The sequence below is a fragment of the Xyrauchen texanus genome, chromosome 9 (genome assembly GCF_025860055.1).
Source record: "Xyrauchen texanus isolate HMW12.3.18 chromosome 9, RBS_HiC_50CHRs, whole genome shotgun sequence".
Taxonomy (NCBI): Eukaryota; Metazoa; Chordata; class Actinopteri; order Cypriniformes; family Catostomidae; genus Xyrauchen; species Xyrauchen texanus.
Genome location: NC_068284.1, coordinates 44,584,061 through 44,605,528, shown reverse-complemented (window position 1 = coordinate 44,605,528; position 21,468 = coordinate 44,584,061). Strand labels below are relative to the sequence as shown.

At 40.3% G+C, this 21,468-nt stretch overlaps 1 protein-coding gene across 2 annotated transcripts; it reads right to left on the bottom strand.

Moving 5' to 3' along the window:
* Nucleotides 1-4,397: 4,397 nt before the first annotated feature.
* On the bottom strand, nt 4,398-21,209 carry LOC127649224 (SH2 domain-containing adapter protein F-like). Of its 2 annotated transcripts, none has more exons than XM_052134230.1 (8): nt 21,077-21,209; nt 19,484-19,549; nt 18,956-19,292; nt 14,139-14,292; nt 13,507-13,704; nt 10,549-10,729; nt 9,267-9,386; nt 4,398-7,077 (listed from the first exon to the last, which is right to left on the bottom strand). In XM_052134230.1, exons 2-8 carry the CDS (start codon nt 19,501-19,503, stop codon nt 6,891-6,893), a joined length of 1,197 nt encoding a protein of 398 aa, XP_051990190.1. In that variant the 5' UTR covers nt 19,504-19,549; nt 21,077-21,209; the 3' UTR covers nt 4,398-6,890. The 2 variants fall into 2 exon arrangements, with proteins under 2 accessions (XP_051990190.1, XP_051990191.1); XM_052134231.1 differs by having other exon boundaries at nt 6,930-7,077; nt 10,589-10,729.
* Nucleotides 21,210-21,468: the final 259 nt, after the last annotated feature.

Below are 21,468 nucleotides of genomic sequence, written 5' to 3'. Positions count from 1 at the left end.
CCTTCGTCGGCTGGTAAGACTGTTATTCTCACGGTTATTGATCGTTTCTCCAAGGCGGCCCATTTCATTCCCCTCGCTAAACTCCCCTCCGCCAAGGAGACGGCACAGATTGTTGTCGAAAATGTTTTTCGCATTCACGGTCTCCCGTCCGACATCGTCTCAGACAGGGGTCCGCAGTTCACATCTCTATTTTGGAGAGAGTTTTGTCAGCTGATTGGGGCGTCCGTCAGTCTCTCGTCCGGCTTCCACCCTCAGTCTAACGGTCAAGCCGAACGGGCCAATCAGACTGTTGGCCGCATTCTGCGCAGCCTCTCCTTCCGCAACCCCGCGTCCTGGGCTGAGCACCTCCCCTGGGCCGAATACGCCCATAACTCCCTTCCGTCGTCCGCTACCGGTCTGTCCCCCTTTCAGTGTTGCCTTGGTTATCAACCTCCGCTGTTCACGTCGCAACTCGCCGACTCCAGCGTCCCCTCCGCTCAAGCTTTCGTCCAACGTTGCGAACGCACTTGGCGGAGTGTTAGTTCAGCCCTGCGCCGTTTTAGAGCCCAGACAGTTAAGGCTGCTAATAAGCGTAGATCCAAGAGTCCCAGATACTGCCGCGGTCAAAGGGTGTGGCTCTCCACCCTCAACGTTCCCCTTAGGTCCGCTCCTCGTAAACTGACCCCACGCTTCATCGGCCCGTTCCGAATTTCTCAGGTCATTAATCCCATTGCGGTACGACTTCTTCTCCCCCGCTATCTTTGCCGTGTTCACCCGGTTTTCCACGTCTCCTGTGTCAAGCCCGCTGCCCGCGCTCCCACTCATCCCTCTTCCCCCGTTCACGTTGAGGGCGTCCCCATCTACAGGGTCCGCAAGATTCTAGACATGCGTCCCCGGGGCCGTGGTCATCAGTTTCTGGTCGATTGGGAGGGATACGGTCCCGAGGAGAGACGTTGGGTTCCCTCTCGGGACGTTCTGGACCGTTCGCTGATTGATGATTTCCTCCGGAACCGCCAGGGTTCCTCCTCGAGAGCGTCAGGAGACGCTCGCTGAGGGGGGGGGGGGGTACTGTCATGTCTTGTCGTATCATCATATGTTTTGCTCTTGTTCTTTACTTCTACTCTTATGCCATCTATTGGCTCTCTTTTGTTACTTCTCTCCTTTTCCCTCGCTCCCCAGCTGTCTCTCGTCTCCCCTTAATTCTTCCTCAATTTCCTCCCCACCTGATTCCGTTTTCCCCGCTGATTAGCGCTCTACTTCTTTCCCTGCTTTCTCTGCCTTCATTGTCTGAGTCTCACTTGAGAACGCTACACGCTGTTTCTATCCACAGTCTGAATTGTCGCTGTCCAGTCCTGTCCTGTATTTGTTTCCGCTCCTCTGCACCCCTCTCTCCGTTATCCACCTGAATTTGTGTTCTATTCAGTTCGCCCCTCGCTGCTAGAGGTCTGGTTCCCACGTTCTCCCCTCTATCCCTGCCAACCCCAGGGGAATCCACAGCCTGTCGGCGCCACACTGCAAGCCCTGGCAGCCGCCTAAGGGACGCCCGCTAAGGAGCTCTGAAGACTGCTCCCTTTATTCTTCGCCCACGCTGCGGGTTGTTTATGTTTACCTTTCGCCTCTCAAGGAGAAGACTTTGTGTTCTGTTGTGATCTAATTACGAACTTTCATTAAAGACTAAATTTTTGTTATATCGCTTTTGGGTCCTCACTTACCTTACAACATTCCCATTAAGAAGACTGTATAGGACATGGGCGAGACTATTTATTTTCTTTTTGATCCGATACCTATTACTATTAATGGCAATATTGCAGATACCGATACCAATACCAAAACCTGTATTAAACTAATTTCTTTGCAAACTGAGAATTTTAAAATGTATATTTATAGGCCTAAAAGTAAACAATTATTAGACTTCTGTTTTTATCATTTGTCAATAACAATTACAGAACATAATCAATATTTTAACAAACTTTTCAATTAAATTAACTTAATAAACATAACATGTCACACAAACCTATAAAAATAAATATCACTTGCTGTTTAATCATTATTTAGTTACATATTGATATATTGGTAAAATTGGGTAGGGCTTTCTGGGACGGTCCTCAGCTGGTTCAGGTCATATCTAGAAGGGAGGGGTTACTATGTGAACATAGGCAACTATGAATCTACCTACAATTAGGCTGCTTTAGTTGGTTCTGCCGGAACCAGAAACATTGAGCATGATCTCTCACTCTGCAATAAATTAAATGGCATCTACGCTTACATCTTTTTATTTGTTTCCCTGTCTCAACCTCTGGACTCCTATCCTGAGGTCACCAGAACCGGCTGGATCCAGCACCATTCCTGCTTCATGTTGGACTCCACTGCTACATGTCGCAGAATGATGATGACTAAATGCAGCCGGTGCCAACCAAACATCACTTCAATCTATTATGACGAACTTCAGAGGATGAAACGATGCCAACTCCAACCTGCATCACCTCGGTCTATTTATGGACTACGATCTTGAAATGAAATGCTTAGACTAACTATTGCCAACAAAAGCCTTCATCAGCCAATTAACAAGGACAATTGCATCTATGTGAACTTCTGCAATTAATCTAGATGGACTTCAAAGACTTTGGTCATTAATCTTACAGTTCAAACACAATCGATCTTTAATCACTGACCCTTAACACTTAGTTTAATAATTTTAAACCATGATTTTACCTATAGATAATTAATATTTACATTACATTCGTAATGTTAGCCAGAGGGGAACTGGCCCCCACAGTGAGTCTGGTTTCTCCCAAGGTTATTTTTCTCCATTAATCTACATCTTATGGAGTTTTGTGTTCCTTGCCACAGTCGCCTACAGCTTACTCACTGCGGTTATTAATACAATTATCATTTAATTAATTTTAATCACTATTAAAAATCGTATTTTATCTAAATTACACAATGATGATTAATCGACTTTATAGACATTACAGTTTTATCGTCTGTTAATGCTGATCTTCTGTAAAGCTGCTTTGAAACGATGTGTGTTGTGAAAGGCGCTATACAAATAAAATTGACTTGACTTGCCTAGCCCTGTCGCCAAATGACCACAGCCCCTCAGACTCTCTGTGCCAGTGCACTGACGAAATTAACAGATGGATGTGCCAAAACTTCCTTCAGTTAAACAACGACAAGAAAGAAGTCATTTTTGTGGTACGTTAACAAAGGCATATGGTGAACACATACATTGACTCCAGGGGTCTAAAGACAAAATAATCATGTAAGGAATAATTTTGGAGTCAGAGCTTAGTTTCAATAGTCACAGCAAAGCAATAACTAAATCAGCCTACTATCATCTAAAAAATATAGCAAGAATTAGATGTTTTGTATCCCATCAAGACTTAGAGAAACTTGCTCATGCATTCATTACCAGCAGAATGGACTCCTCACCAGTCATCCCAAAAAGAGCATCAGACACCTGCAGCTCATGAATACATCTGCCAGGGTTCTCACCCGAACTAAACAATCAGAGCATATTACTCCAGTCCTCAGGCCTTTACACTGGCTTCCAATTACATACAGTTTAAATTACTGTGCTCTGAGTGAAAGAAATAGTTACTATTCCACACAACAACATGCTAAAATAATTTCATATAATATAATAATAATTTTTTCCATTTTTAAGCTTATTATGCGGAATCATTTAATGGTAACTAAATAATAAAATCACCAGTGTAATTTATATTTTTATGTGAGGATTGATATTCTTGATACAAAATCAGTATTGGATGTTTCGATCCTCTAGGATTGATTAGCCTAACCCTTGACCGTATTTTGCCGGCAGAACTTTGCCGTGCAATGTTTAATGTGATCGAGCCTTAAGAAGATAACTACACCACAACCATAAACAGTAATTTCTCATAAAAAATGGTGTTGTATATGTAGGTATATGACTTGTTCTAGTGACGCTTGCCTTTGCAAACAGCACTCATTTCTGATCCTGAGATGCCCAAAACAGTCACAAGGAGAATATAAAGCAAACTGAAAGACAACCCCTTTAAAAAGCAACTGAGCCACTGTGGACAGTGTGACATGACAGAGGATTTTGATGAGACTCTGTCCTGACAGCAAATATCAGCTGTGTGGAAAGTGTACCTTCAAGCCAAATCCCAGCAGACAGACAGAAAGACACACTCCAAACCCACACAAGCCATTAGTTCTCTATCAAAAACAGAGCGTGTACAAGCTCAGCCACATGGAGGAGATTTGACCTATTTTTACAGTGTGTTGCATGAAAGCTTTGAAGAAGGAACCCTTCTGCTGAAAGACAGACTGTTTGCCCTTCAGCCATGTAATGTCATATCCAGTCAGGATTCATCCAGAAACCGCATGCGATAATAATGCGACAAAGGCTATATTTAAAAAAAACAACTTGCATACTTTATTCCAAGGAAATGAAAAGCTGGAAAACAGCAAACAGAAAACAAGAACTCAAGAGTTAAAAGTACAGTCATCATAACAAACTATAACTACCGTGTGGATGTCTATATTAGTACATACCATGTGTAGTAGTGTGTGTGTGTGTGTGTGTGTGTGTGTGTGTGCACGGTCAGATTCCCATCAGCCTTTGCTCTGCCTGAGGATATACATATTGTACACAAGTAAACCGTCAACAAAAAACATTTCGGCTTTTTGCCGGTCAAAATCAAAGCTATTCAAAATACAGTGAGGTTACCAATAGTATTGTGTTTCTTAAAGGGAAAGTTCACCCAACAATGTAAGCAGCTGTACATCATCACACCATTAGCTGGGTAATTCCCAGCCAATCACATGTAAACTGTTGCTTTATAAGTCTGCTCACAATCTATCACATTGCTGTTTCAGTGTGCGAACACGGCAACCTCCACCACCCCACCACCCCCAGTTGAGTCCTGTCCTGCATGGGAGTAGGCTCCTCGCCCCTGCCTCCTATCTCCGTCAAGATATGACGGTTCGGAGTACAACTTCTTCGGACCGCCAAACGGGGCTTGTGCCAAAGAGAGACATTACTTTTCTGTTTTATATTCATCAAATAAATGTCATCTTAAATCAAACAGAAGTCTGCAAGTCTTCCTTATAGAAATACTTCCCCTCATGTTATTCCAAACCCATATGCTGTTATTTTCACTTGGCAACACAAAATTAGTTTAAGAAATCTTTTTTGCCATAAAACGACAGTTTATAGAGACCAACGGCTGTAAAGCTCCATAAAGGAGGAACAGTGAGGAACAGACTGAAATCTAACAGCCCGCGTATACTTCCAGATTCAGAAATGGCATGTACACATCATTGGTTGTTATCTGCGTAGTACTGCGTAGAATTCTGTACTCAAACACCGGCTATACGCAACATTTTTAATGACTAATCTCTTAAATTCCAGTCTGTTACTCAAACAAAGCTTTTATATAACTTCAGAAGTCTTGAAATATAGCATTTGAGTATAATGAACAACATTTATGGCACATTTTGGAGCTTGACAGCCAACAGTTTGGAACAACATGAGGATGAGTAAATGACAGAATTGTCCAATTTTGGGTGCACTGTTCCTTTAAGAGGAAAATACTAGAGCTTTATCTCCATTTACAAGAAGTGGCTTTTAATTCAGAGGGACAGTCAAAGGGACCCCATTTCAAATGTCACGTTAAACTAAAAAACTCAAAAGTGATGGTTCATATAGATATCTAAAGAAGCATTGCTTAGTAGTCCTTAAATATATCAGGGACCCAAGGGCACCAAACAGTAGCTGGTAGAGTAAAATGATGGGAAATAATGTGACAGCTGCCTTAATTGAAGCGAAAAGCCACGGTAACGACAGTTTCCTGTCATGTTATAAGTTTGAAGCACTGAGGCATGTAGAAGATGGTGGAATGACAACACTTCCTGTTTCCATCATAATCAGTGGCCCTTGTTTCTCACTTAAGGGTGGCAAAGAAGGACCAAAACAAGGTTCTGCACACACATGGCCATCCGGAAAAGTGAAAGTCACATTCTGAACATTCCAGTATCATGTCTAAACTTCCTTGCGTCATATATCTCTGATTCATCGCCTCTACTTCCTGTCGCAGGGATGTTAAGAGCTTGCTAAAGAGCAGCCTTCATTTTAAACTGACAGAATTGTCCTTTTTGGGCAAACTATTCCTTTTATTTCAATAACGTCCAAAAGTATGACACTGTCATGTTGTTTCTAACCCGTGTAACTTTCTATCTTCCAAAAGGAGACATTTTGAAGAATGCTGATGCTGCTCTTTTCCATGAAATGAAAGTGGATGGTGACCATGGCGGTCAAGAGAGCATCATTCAGATGGTCTGTATGACTTTGTGTGAGGACTAGACTGAAATTTACATAGTTATTCAATGATAATCTTCCTCTTTGTCACAGCTCTCAAATCCCATTTGGATTGTATGGAAAAAAGCAGTGAATATTGTGCATGAATAAAATGTCTCATTTAGTGTTTCACTAAGAAAGAAAATAATACGGGTTTGAAAAGAGCATGCAGGGTAGAAGTCTCTCAATTTGCGTAGATATGAGCTTAATCTAAAACGAAAGCCTAGTCACATAGGATGTTATTTGTTCTGTACATCATTGCTTTAGTGTTTCTAAAATCATTATAAATACTTTGGTTAGTCTACATTTTATCCTCAAATCTTAAATATATAATTTGAAGCTTTTAGAGCAGAACAAATTATATAATATTGTGGTTCCCAGTGTGATACGAAAACACTTCAGAGTCCAACGGCACAGAGGGACACATGTAGTGTGATCTTTTTGCTCAAAAACTCCAAACACACAGATTCAAAATTTGACTGAAAACAAAGCGTTATAGTAGCCATGTGAGTTAAGCCCTGAGTGAGAGTGTGTGTGTGTGAGCATGCGATAAATGTGTGTGTTCTCAGAGTGTTTGCACCAGTACAGGGTAGAGCAGCGACAGGTGTTCAGCTCCACGGATGGGTAGTTTGTGTGTGGTGTAGTAATGAATGACTTCAGGAATAGAGACAAACGGAGGACTGTTCTCGCCCAGGATGAACTTCCCATCACGAGATTGTGAGAACTTCATGTGCATGAATCCATGACAACTCCTGCAGAGAGAGACTTTTTTTAGTGAAATTTGTCATCATTTACTCACCCTCATGTTGATCAAAACCATTTTTGAGTGAACTATCCCTTTAACTATTTCATTTTTACATGATTTTACCGATTTTTCATTTATACTAATACTGCTTATAATTACTTTATTTTTTTACTTTGCAGTAATTAAAAATTAAAAGAAGTAGGTATGTGTAGGTCGAAAAAAAATAAAAATACAGGGAAGAAAGTAACCTTTTTTTGTGGGCACTACATTTACACTGAACACCTCAGAACCAACACACACACACACACACACACATATACACACACACACACACACACACACACACCTAAAGCCTGCACAAACCGCAAGTAGAACTTGAATAATTAGATGTAACTGCCCTTTAGCAATGGAATATCAAGAAGATATCAAAGAATGAACAAATGCGAGAAGATTCACAGGAAAATGTTTTTTTCCTCAAAGAAAATGTGAGTCGTTTTTAATGTACAAAACTCACCACCACGTTGCTAAAGTGTTGCCGTGGCATTGCTATGCAGTTGCTTAGGTGTTCTAAGGGTGTGTCTCAATCAGCTACCTAGGTGTGAATCAGTATATCGTGAACACGTATTTGGGCACTGGCAAGGGTGTTCATCCACTGAACACTTAACTCAATCACCTGCGACACGTTAATGAGCTTGCGCATTGAAGTGCAGCTGTAATTAATCAACATTGCTGTATAAATTGCACTATCGTTCATTTTTGTTGAATTAAAACGACTAGTGTTATTATGAAAAAAATATAATGACATTAAATGAAGAAAAAAAATAAAGGAGTGCATTTTAACATTTCTTTTAAAAACTCAAATATTTAAAAGATGGTTTACCTTTCATGGTAATTATGAATGAAAGACATTTCAAACAACATTTGCTTGTCTAACAACTTGAGAGACTTCATAGGACATGACGACGTTGCCGGTAAAGTAACCCAGTGAGCAACGATACTCCCTGGTTTTCACGGTGCATTGTGGGATTTTTTAAGGAGCGAATGTTTTAGCGCACTGTAACGATTTTGCGATAAAGGCAGCCCTTAAAATGTCTGACTCCCCAATCAGTGCCCTGACTACTGAACTAGTAAGCTGAATGAGACGAACCCTAAGTTTCACCAAAGTCTTTCTAAAAAGTCAGACTACTGGCGGCCATCTTTGGAACACTCTCGGGAAGCTTTTTACAGTCACGGCAGTGCAGCTTCTATCTACTTGAATGGGGGAACACCAAAATCTCAATAATGGTTGGTCAAGATAGGATCAAATCAAAGATTAGGATCAATTAAAATCTGACAACAAAATCTAACCTAAATTGTGCTTTACCTCGGATTATGAAAAGAAATTGCTTGTATAGCTAACTCGAGTTGACTGATGAGCGATGTCCGTATCTAAAAGGTGATTGTCTCTTTTTACCTGTAAGGTAGGACTTCCTTTCTACATCCATTGTCCATTGAGCATTCCAATTTCTCCTATTCATTTAATAGAAGTGGCCCATCTCGCTTATAATGTGCAGTGTGCAAAAGTTTCCAGCATCACTTTATTTTCACATTCATGTAATTTCAAATTTTTTTGGCCGCTACAAGTTATAATAAAAATGGATACTGGACAACGTAAAGGAGATGACAGTATTTCATCAGATATGAAATGAGTAACATATACGGTACTGTGCAAAAGTTCTAGGCACTTGGGAAAAATGTTAGTGAGGATGTCTTCAAAAATAATGCCATAAATTGTTTACATTTATCAATTAGCATCATACAAAGTCGAGTGAACATAAGAAAAACTAAACCAATATTTGGCGTGACCACCGTTGCCTTCAAAACAGCATCAATTCTCCTAGGTACACCTGGACACAGTTTTTCTGTTTAGGCTGTCTCCATTGCTTCTGTCTCTTTATGTAATCTCAGATTGACAAGATGTTCAGTGGGGGGCTTTGTGGGGGCAATGCCATCTGTTGCAGGGCTCCCTGTTCTTCTATTCTAATCTTTTCTATTTGCAAAAGTAACGTTTGGGATACTAAAATGTATATTTCCTGTTGAAGATATAAATAACCATCTTAAGACAAATGCTTTTGTGAAACATCCTAAGTGACTAAAACGTTTGCACTATATACAGTATAAAGATATACAGTATATACATATAATACTATTGTGTACCTGAGAGAGAGTGAATAGTCGTTCTGGCTGGTTTGGCTTTTTCTCACCAGATAACTGCACTCCTTACACAGCGTGAGCAACGACTCGGCTTCAGAGCGCGACAATGCACCGTGGTACCACCTACAAACACACACAAATGCGTCTCTAAACGTATTGACCATATTAGGGTTGCTGCACATTTTCAAAAATCAAATTGAAGACTTTTTAAGATGTTTTTCAAGACCTGAACAAATTAAGTGAATACAATATTTAGATACTTAAAATAAATCATGTATTACAGATTATAATACTTGAACAGTCTGGGTATTGCACATTCAACAAAGCCTTAACACTGAGTAAACAGGGTATCTGCAGTTCAAATACCTCAATAGTTGGGTTTCCCTTTAGATTAAACTCCGGGATTCCCTCAATATACAAGCGCATATACGTGAACGTGAGGGGGCATCGATATTTTACAGTGGTGTTTATAAATGGGTATAGTTTATAGTGTATGTGCTTTTCCCACTGTACAGCCAGAAATTTTTTGTTGACGTTTGTTATTCATTCTGTTCCACGCACACTCTTCAAAAACCTATGTATGCGTTTACATGGCCACATAAGCATCTTTCTCCAGGAGAAACCTAGGTGTGTTTAACCGCTTTCTCTTAATCCCTTAAATGGCGTAAGGAAATTGGCGTTCTCGTTTACATGACGTTTCAGAATGCCGCTTTCAGCAAAAACACTGGAATTACCCACTTTCTTAAGCGCATGTAAACGTGGTCAGTATTTAATTTTGTTTTACATTTTATTTGTATTTTCTCCCCTTTATCTCCCCAATTTGGAATGCCCAATTCCCAATGCACTCCAAGTCCTCATAACATAGTGACGTCATAGAGACGAATCTCAGTTTCCTCCGCATCTGAGACCGTCAACCCACGCATCTTATCACATGGCCCATTGAACGTGTTAGCACAGAGACATAGCACTTGTGGAGGCTTCACGCTATTCCCTGCGGCATCCATGCACAACTGACCACACGCACCTCTGAGAGCGAACCACGAGGAGGTTACCCCATGTGACTCTACCCTCCCTAGCAACCCGGCCAATTTGGTTGCTTAGGAGACCTGGCTGGGGTCATTCAGCACGTCCTGGATTCAAACTCGTGACTCCAGGGGTGGTAGTCAGCACCTTACTCGCTGAGCTTCACAGGCCCCCTGCGTGAACTCTCTCTTTAAGCTATAGAGGTTTTAATATTACAGAGTTTCTCTTCTGTTTGCATTAAGCACCATGTGTTCATACATACACCTGTTTTTCGAGGGGCAGTGTGGGGTCCACCCTCTCACCCAGGATTGATTGAGGGTTGCTGGGCTTACGCAGGCTGGTCGCCCCACTGGATGGAGGGCTGGTTCTGAATGTTCCAGCTTTCCCCTGTGGCTCGTCAAGGGGCAATGTGGATGGATCCCAGTCGCCCACATCAAACGTCACTACAAAACAACCAATATGCACACATTTTAAGAAAGCATTCAGTAAGAATCAAAAAGAGTGACAACTAGACAAAATGTAATAACTTGGTGAATCTCACCAAACTCGCCGAGAGCATGTCCAGGTCAGATTTCACACCACAAACAAAATGGGATAAGATATATGCCAAAGTTGAATGCTTATGGTTAGCAGTACAAATCCCTAACCCTCAGTTCGAGCAACAGTAATAGTGATTCTTTCTTTAGAAAACCCCACTAATTCTTCCACAGCACCCCTATTCCTGCTGCGACAGTCTTGATAGAGTTGCAGGAGGGAATTCTTGTCCCCTGAGACATGTGAATTAATCATCCAAATATTCCCTCCCCCTTTCCTCCTTTCTTCCCCTTCATCTCCAAGTCTGTCTCTTGCAAGGTCTCTTTCTCTTTAAGTCTCTGTCAGGTAATAGCAGATCTGTCAACAGTGTTTGAGCTGTTTACATAAACCTCAAACTACTTAAACTACAGATGCAAGCAGTAGTGACTTACACCATCTAACAATATTTCAATTCTAATAATGGTTCACATTGCAGCCTTTTCTGGCTAAGAACTATGCAAAGCATGCATGCAAAGCGACCAACCGACATTTATGGGAGGTTTAATCTCAAATAAAATATTAACATAGCAGAATATACAAATTTCTGCACAACGCTTTCCGAATACTGAGACTTGTTCATGGTGAGATTGTCACAAGTGGTTTTATTACCCTGTGATGAACAGTGTGAAATTTCTGGCATATAAGGAGAGGTGATCGGTGTGTGTTTCTGAGACAGAGCAGAAGACACACAGTGGCTCTGATCTTTCTGCATGACTGCTTCACCCACTCTCTTCCTTCATCACAACCCCCACCTCTCCTTTCATCCCTCTCTCCTCACATGCAAAACATAAAAATATTCTAAAAAACAGACATTGTCTCCAATCATGGAGTGACAAAGGCACAAATAAATGCTGTTCAACAGTCAATACCTTTTCAGATCAACTTTTTTATTTATTTATTTATCAAAGCACACTCCATCAAGGCATCTTTACACAATCGAGTTAAGGTAGATCTGTGTCATCTCTAACTTGTGTGTTAAACAGCAGTACTGCTTTTAAGCCATACTAAAATATGCCAGCTATGACCTGCCTAACACCTTAGAATCAGAAGCATCTCTGATGTGACTTGAGACGGTCCTGCGTAAAGGCTAGGGCCATGGTACTCAACAGGTGAATCATCTATTTGTGAGCCGTGTTATGTTGTCATATGAAAGGCTAAATGCACATGAATTTTGAGATGTAAATTTTCTAGAGCATTTACGGTTTTTCTCCTTGCGGTGCATGCAAATCAACAAGATGTTGGCTAGATAATTTGTACAAAGGGCTGGGCAATATTCAGTAGCTAAAATTTGATTTTGATCATTTTCGATAAAAGTCTCAATTTCGAACCAAACAGCCACTGTTGCCAAGACAAAATGTCTATTTACTATTAACCACATACTCTCACTGAGCACTTGATTAGGAACAAAATACTAATACTGGGTAGGGCCTCCCGTTGCTCTCAAAACAGGCTCAATTCTTAGTAGCATGGATTCCACAACTCTTCTTTGAGATTATGGTCCAGGTTGAAACGACTACATCACAGATTTGTCTTCTGTACATTCATGCTGCGAATCTCCTGTTCTACCACATCCCAAAGATATTCTATTGGATTCAGATCTGGTGACTGGGAAGGCCACCAAAGAACAGTGAACTCACTGTCATGTTCATGAAACCAGTTTGTGAGGACTTTTGCTTTGTGACATGGTGCATTATCATGCTGGAAATAGCCATTAGAAGATGGGTAAATTGTGGCCATGAAGGGATGCACATGGTCAGCAGCAACACTCAAATAGGCTTTGGCATTCAAGCAATGATTGATTTGTATTAACGGGCCGAAATTGTGCCAAGAAATCATCCCTCATACCATTACGCCACCGTCACCAGCCTGGACTGTTGACACAAGGCAGGTTGGGTTCATGGATTTATGCTGTTGGCGCCAGATTCTGACCATATCATCCGTGTGTCTCAGCAGAGATCAAGATTCATCAGACCAAGCTACGTTTTTCCAGTCTTTAACGGTCCAGTTTTGGTGAGCCTGTGCACACTGTAGCCACAGCTTTCTGTTCTTGGCTGAAAGAAGTGGAACCCAACGTGGTCTTCTGCTGTTGTAGACCATCCGCATCAAGGTTCGATGTGTTTTGCTTTCTGAGATGCTTTTCTGCTCACTACAATTGTACAGAGTGGTTATCTGAGTTACCATAGCCTTTCTGTCAGCTCAAACCAGTCCGGCCATTCTCCATTGACCTCTCACATCAAAAAGGCGTTTCTGTCCGCAGAACTGCTGCTCGCTAGATGTAAACTCTATAGATTGTTGTGTCTGAAAATCCGAGGAGATCAGCAGTTACAGAAATACTCAAACCAACCAGTCTGGCACCAACAATCATGCCACGAATGAAATCACATTTTTTCCCCATTCTGATGGTTGATGTGAAAACGAACTGAAGCTCCTGACCCGTATCTGCCTGATTTTATGCACTGCACTGCTGACACACGATTGGCTGATTAGATAATCGCATGTAAAAGTAGGTGTACAGGTGTCCCTAATAAAGTCCTAAGTGGGTGTATATTGTACATATTCAATCATACTGGCTGGGTTTTTAATGTTGAGAAAAGAGGGAAACAACTAGATGCACTGGATTTAAACAGAGCCCATCAACAGATATTACCAGCAAAGGCTTTGGAGATATTCTCTTTCTTCCACTCCCAGGGCTGGTCGTACTCATCCGCAGGCCTCTCATCATCCTGGGGCAGACGTCTCTCCATCTCATCGTCCTCAGGTGCTGCCTGGGGCTGAACTCTCTCATCATACGGGCTGTCGTAGAGCTGTAGGGTGCTCCTGCCCCGATCTGTGCTGTGCTGCAGCTCTGAGCAACAACAAACACACATTCAAACATATTCCTTTGTTATTTAATGTCAGGGAACCAAATGAAGCCTTGCACGGTTCTTTTTTTTGCCCTAATAATGCTGTAAGTGCAGATCGTTACACATCTTATGCAATTAAAACAACAGTTTATAGGTGTTGTATAATAGAAAACCAGAATTTCCTTGCTTGTTTGAAATAAAAGAGTTTGATATCCTTTAAAAATACTCTACATAACATACATGATGGGTGTTGAACTAAGTAGACCACAGTGAAAAATAAATCCCTTCTCAGCTCTTAAACATCTAGCCTTTTTAGGAGTAAACCACATTTCTGAGTGAAGTCAAGCAGGCCAGAACACAAACCAAACGGGCTAAAATAATAACCACAGAGTGAAAGTGATCTTTGGCATCATCTCTAATCTCTTCAATGCTTTACCGTTTACGAATCGCTGGGCCTCAAACGGCTCCATGTAACTATTGCAGGTTTCTACACCGTTGTGTTCCCAGCCGGTCCTAGGCCGCGGATCTGGCCTGGCGTCAAACGGGTCCGAGTAATCGGTGTCACCCACCACAGGAGCCGAGGGAACTACCTAAGAGAAGAACATAGGAATGAGTATAGGCTTAAAAAGGTACACTACTGAATTTTGGGCTCTCTCTCTTGGAGATCTACAGTTGAAAAGTAAAAGTGCACATTATTTGTGAAGGAACGTTATTGGTTTGTTTTTCGTCAGTTGTGCGTCAATGCTGATGTTTTGCACAGATGAATCTGATGGTTTGAGGTATACTCATCGTTGCCTGTGATCACCATATCAGAGCTACACCAAGAGACACTGACAGTAAAAAGAAAGTCAGAAAAATATCTCATCTGGCATATCAAATGTATTTTATGTTTACGAACACAGCATACATGCAACGACGAATGACGGAAGCCCGAATATTCCGTCAAATCGACCGTGACAGCTCAGAATGTCAATCTTTACTCTAGGCTTACCTTAGTAAATTGGAGTCAACAAGAATGCAATTTTGAACACCGATTTTTATGCACTGGTTCAATAATGGTATTTTGTTAATTTCTTGAGAAATATTCAAAAAGAAGCTCTATTGTACTTTTAAGTGTCCTAAGTGTTCGAAATATTGTGCCAGCGGATTTGTTTTGCATCTCCTCCAGGTCTCGCAAATCAGTTCGAAATTACTTTTTAACGGTCCAAATCAGGGCTGGACTGGTAATCTGGCATACCGGGCATTTTCCCAGTGGGCCGACGCACTTTGAGGCCGATCAGCGGTGGACTGGCCATCGGGAGAACCGAGCGGGCCAGTGGGTCGGGCCAGTGCATAAAATGAATTTATGCTTAAAATAATGCAGAAAAGGTCAGAGGAGTGGTGGTGGCATAGTGGGCTAAAGCACATAACTGTTAATCAGGAGGTCGCTGGTTCGATCCCCACGGGGATCTGCACATCCTCTCCTTGTCTTGCAAATCGCAAATATGAGAGGGATATCCAATTCATGGGCAAAACGGACAAATGTTCTTATGTTCATTTAGTGAAATATGGGAGTGGTGGTGGTGTAGTGGTCTAAGCGCATAACTGGTAATCTGGTAATCAGAAGGACACTGGTTCAAACCCCACAGTCACCACCATTGTGTCCTTGAGCAAGGCACTTAACTCCAGGTTGCTCCAGGGGGACTGTGCACTGTAAGTCGTGTTTTACTAGATTTATATTATTAGATTTCCTGCATAAAGATTTTTCAATCTTGACTGAATTTCAGTTCCTCTGATTCAAAATCAATTGACCTTTTAAGTAATTTCAGAGCAAATACATAAATGGGCATTAACCCAATATCATCAAAAGGCTGAAAAACATCAAAATATTATTTATTGACCTTTTTCGCCCAGACATCAAAAGGATTCTTCTGTGAGATGCTTCGTCATGGGTTATATGTTGATGCTCTGACCTCCGCCTGGGGATGGTCCTGCGAGCGAGCGCCAGCTCTTTGCGTGTCTGAGTTGAGTTAACGAGAGCTGCAGCGTTCTGCTGTAATTTGGATAATAATGTGCGCTGAAGGGTAAAGGCACAGTTTTAGCCCAGTTAATGGCAATGATGTGTCTGTTGGCTGCCAGCACGCATTAGATTAGACCAGTCTAATTACACACGAATGCCAGGTAACAAACACATAGTAGCTGCAACCTAGAGATACACATTACTTTCTCTGTTATACAGTATTTAAAGGAATAGTGCCCTCAAAAAGCAAAATTCTGCCATAATTTACTCAACTGAAACGACATGAGGGGAGTAAATAAATTATGACACCCCCCATCCCTTTAAAAACCAAGACAATATATTAGTGTATCAAATGGATGTAGACCTCAGTGAGTGAGAGACACAGGAAGACCAAAAGAAAGAGAGAGAGGTGGTACTGTATATGATGGTCTACAACTCATTCCTGTTCCAGCAGGGATTGGGATTAAGTGTTAAATGGGTTAATGAAAATGATTTCCTTTGCCCTCACCCTTTATCCCCAACAAAATGACACATCCATGCAGTGACGCTCATAAAAGATCTGTAAGTAAAGTGTATGCATGTGCTGTCTAGTTGATTTGATTCACCTACATCATCCGCACCAAACAAACCTATTCAATGCAAATCAAACATCAGCATGATCCTGAAAAATATTAAAATAAATCACTGCTATGAGCTGATAACTGCCAGATCCAAAAAAGGAAACTATCATCCTATATAATGTCATATCACCAAACTACAACAAATGAATCAATGATGTGATGCTCATTTTTTGGTCTGGATCTATTAAATTATTCAAAAATATGTAAAGAAAATACAATTCACACAAAATAATTACTTGAATTCACATCTTCTATGATGAACATGTTTTCAATTACTGAGATCAAAATGGCATTTTGATACAGAGGAGCCCTTAAAGGGATAGTTCACCCTTTATCGAAACGTATATCTAAGTCCTTTTTTATTATAAATCTCCATCTTTGACCAGCACCAACCAGTAAGTGGCTGAATTTGAAAGTGAAAGTGGAGATTTGTAGTAAAAAAAGACTGAAATATCTGTTTTTCAACCTCGCCTATCGCTTCGATTTAACCACTGGAGTCGTATGGATTACTTTTATGCAGCCTTTATGTCCTTTTTGGACCTTCAAAGATCTGGTCACCATTCACTTGCATTGTGAGGACCAACAGAGCTGAGATATTCTTCTAAAAATCTTTGTGTTCAGAAGAAGAAAGTCCCATCTGGGATGGCATGAGGGTGAGTATATGATGAGAGATTTTTCATTTTGGGGTGAACTATCCCTTTAATAAAACCCTCATAACTTTTTTACTTTTAAAATATGGTTTGAAAACTTTTTTTAGATGAATGATTACGGTTTGAATGATTAAGGATTTTTATTTTTTTTATATTTTTTATATTTTTTATTGCTATAAATGTTTTTCAAAAATGTATGAACCCAACATGTACACAAAGATTACATTTCAATGAACCTGACACTCTTGTCACATTTATACTAGATTTTTAAAAGATTTCTCATTTTTATCACCTCGGAAAACCTAATTTGTCAATAACCCAAAGACACAGCATAAACTATGGCAAGAGCTCTTTTTTCCTGTTGCACCAGTGAATACACCTGCATGACCTGTATGATTTATTAATGCATGGTTAAGTCATCTTCTAGGCCACCCTTCTAGGTACAATTCCAAAATATAAATTTGACAAATTATAATTTATCTAGGGCTGTCAATTTAACACGTTAATTCGGTTTGATTAATTACATAAAAAAAATAAAGTGTTAAAAAACCCCGCAATTAATCATATCCCTAGACCGTAATAAGAATGATTCCTGAGCCATTCAAGCTTGAAATACCACCTGTTTGCTCCAGGGGGCAGTAAGCAAAACTTAAGCTTTATAGGCAATGCACAGTTTATACAGAGAACAAGCCAACCCTTCAGCAGAGAGCACAGCACGAGGAACTTAGGGATCTCAAGATGTGTTTTTCTAAGAATTAAACTGTTTAACTTGACACAGCGACCTAAAAATGGTATGTTTATGACGCAAAGGAAACAAAGTGAGCTGCTCCATCTGACGCGTCCTTAGACAAGCCCTCATAATAAATCTGTCTTATTGACAAATTCAACTGCAAAATGGATTGCTGTGAACTGTAGGCCAATGATTGCCTTATGTTCAATAATATTCAATTATCTGAATTATATATATAAATATATATATGAAAATCCCAGGAGATCAGCAGTTACAGAATTACTCAAACCAGCCCATCTGACACTAACAATCATACCACAGTCCAAATAACTGAGATCAAATTTTTTCTCCATTCTCATGGTTGATGTGAACATTTACTGAAGCTCCTGACTTGTATCTGCCTGATGTTATGCAATGCACTGCTGCCACGTGATTGGCTGATTAGATAATCACATGAATAAGTAGGTGTACAGGTATACCCAATAAAGTGGCTGTTGAGTATATATATAATTTTTTATTATTTCAATATAACAATTTATTATTATTACATCAATATATTTTGAATTATTGCTAATTGAGGAAATTTCTCAGCAAATATTTATATATGCCATTATTCGATAAATGAATCAGCTCACCTTGTATTCAATTCGATTAAAAATGTAATCGATTGACAGCCCTAATTTTATCATTAGTTATACATCAAATTGGTCACATTTTAGCTTTTGAAACTTTTTCAAATTCAGTCTATTCCATCAATAAATGTCTTGAAATTGCATATATTATGTTGCATATATTGTTTTTTTTTGCATTTTTTTTCGTATACTTTTGCATCAGTACTGTCACTTTAAGACTAGTGGCATCAGCCAGTAAGCACATATAACGATAGAAGACGTGTGTTACTTCTTTAGCGCATCCATGTGTTCTTCTAGCCCTGTCGACCATTGTTTAGCCACACAGGTAGCCATGTCAGGCCACTCAAACAAACAGAGCCATGTTTTTAAAGTGCCACAGATCCACAGTGTTTACACTCGTTAGGAAGCCAGCCTACGATAATGGCTAACTTATAGTTGACTGCAGATTCATCTGGGATAAAAGTAAGTATTTTAGCATTGAAAAAATGACACTGCACCAAACATGCGCTGGTTCCATACGGGAACCTTTCAACGCACACTATTCTTTTACAATCTGATAACAGGCCGATGATAAGACCCGTTGAACTCTCTATAAATCAAGAAAACAAGCAGTGGTACATACAGGAGTCTGTGGTTCCTCAAAGGTCACAATGTTCAACGGAATCTGGCTACGCCCGAATTCTTGAGATTCCACTTTTACAAGTCTGTGTTTGGGAGACGCAATCTTCCCCTCCACGTCATTGGACAGCCCCGTGCCAAAGGCGGGGAACGTTTCGATCGTCCCTGACCCGTTCTGCACCCGGTTCTCAGAGGGTTCGTAGGGGTCTTCAAAGTCCAGGTCTTTCTGAGCCCTGTAGGCCCGTAGGATCTCACTTTCGGTGTAGTCTGGTTTCGGGGGCTGTGGTGGTCCTTTCCTGCTGCCAAGACTCAGGTGATCTCTAAACCACTTTGCCATGGGTCTTTGAAAAACACAAGGAGTAAAGACTTTTTTAAAACAACCGCTATGCCTCTATAAAGGACTTTATCCTAGTTTCCCATGGAATACTATCCAGAACTCTTGCTTGTGCATGGGACATCTAACCAATAAGTTACTTATTTGCCATTTATTTACACAATCTCTAGAGTAATAAGATATTGTGCAGTACCTCACCTTAAATTTCCCCAATGCATCGATGCTTAAGAACATCAAGCTCTTTTCTGCATGCAATAAGTTGATCTGTAACAGAAAAAAGCACAGCTATGATGTAATAAAAAATAGAAAACATGAGTTATGTGAATTATTTTTAAGCCTCCACCCCTAAACATGCCCCATGAGCATAGGCATAGCCTTTTAAAGCGATAGCTCACACAAAAAAAATTAAATTCTGACATAATTTACTCACACTCATGTTGTTCTAAACCCCATTAGATTTTCTTTCTTCCATGAAACACAATGGAAGCAGAGTCGGAGAAGGGTATAACTGCAGGCATTGCTCCAAAATGGGGAGTGAGCTCCAAATCACCATTGAAGATATAGGGAGCCCCTAACCTAACCCTTTTCCTAACCATAACCGTAAGAGGAAGTGACACCCCCTTTTGGAGTAACACCACTTTCTTTTGGAGATTCCGCCCCATAGACCTTTTTCACATGACAGCGGTGAATGGGAGACCACAGCATATCTTAATTTCACTTATCCATTTGCTTCAAGACCAAAAGAAAATATCCACTCTTACATTTGAATTACTTTCCAGAAAAGGGGAAAAAAATAGAGAGTGATGGATAAGACACTATATTATATTATTATATATTAGTGAATAATGACTTAACTTTTATTACGTTCAATGCAAATGGTATTTAAATAACTTCAGAAGACTTTTATGGTACTTTCATGGAGGAAATTGTGTAATTTTGGAGATTAACAGACCCAGTCCCCATTACCCTCCATTGTATGGAAAAGAGCAGCGTGACCATTCTGCCGCGAACAATCTGCTTTTTGTGTTTCACAGAATAAAGAAAATATTACAGGTTTGAAATAACATTGGGGTGAGTAAATGATGACAGAAAAACTATAAATCCGTTATGCGCCGTCATAGACATGTAAATAATGTTGATTGTGATTCTTCATGATTTGTGTACTCGGATGACGTCATCCCCCGCTCCGTAGTCGGTCATTTAAATTGTACAACTCTTCATTTTCTAATCCAAATAGCTTCAAAAGTTGAACACCTATTTGAATTTCAAACTACGAACTATCTTTACTTTCGGTACTTTTTAACACTTTTTGTTTATGAAACACAGTTAGACGGAAACAGAACTGACCTGTCAATAGAAGAGCAAACACTCCCACCAACTAAACACACCCCCTTTCTTATTCGATCTTATTCTTTTTCATGTGTTCTCACAAAAAAATGTACATTTTATTCGTTTTGGACTAAAACAGATGAAAAAAAACTGTCAATTACAGATTAAAGCTGAAGTTAGCAAACGGCTAATGCCTCTAAACTCCCCCATCAAAGATTATATCTACTTTCCCTGCATACAAATGCGCTTATATACACATAACACGACAGAATGTTACACATACTAATGAAAGATATTACTATTTTGTGACACAAGTAAACATATTTAACCTGTATTCTGATAGCCGCCTGACTAGCCGAGCAGCGCGCGAGCAGACAGATATTCTTACGCTCATCAAATTACAGCAGGTTTAAAGCACAAAACAGCTCAGACAGCCACACTAAATATTTGCTAAATACTTACATCTTAACGATCCACTGGTGAAAAAAGGAATATAAACCAGTTTTAAAGGAAATCAAAAGCGATAAGCGTGTGCACGTGTGGATAGATGGATGAGTTGCATTGAATTGCATTAGTTGTTGCAGCTCAGCTGGTGAACAACAGCTCTAAAAGCTTGGCTTGCTTTTAGTTAAGCCCTCTGTAGAGTTGCATTGTCTTTGTTCTGGTTGGTGCATTCCCTGCTGTGAGACAGAGAAAAGGCTGAAACCTTTTCTCAGCTTTCGATTTTTGGCATGTTTTTTCTGGTCTCCCAGCCTAGAAAATGGGCTGCTTTCAGAGTAGTTTGGGGCACTTTTTAAACCAACTAGCATCCCAGCTGAGCACCAGACTGGCCAAGAGACCATATTACACCAGCT

Excerpts from the sequence above, each read along its gene's own strand:
- LOC127649224 (XM_052134230.1), bottom strand. The coding sequence starts at position 19,503 with ATGCATTGGGGAAATTTAAG. Across the intron at positions 10,730-13,506 it reads TATCTCCAAAGCCTTTGCTG|TGACGTTTGATGTGGGCGAC; the intron begins GTAATATCTGTT and ends GTTGTTTTGTAG. Across the intron at positions 9,387-10,548 it reads CTGCCCCTCGAAAAACAGGT|GTGGTACCACGGTGCATTGT; the intron begins GTATGTATGAAC and ends GTGTGTTTGTAG.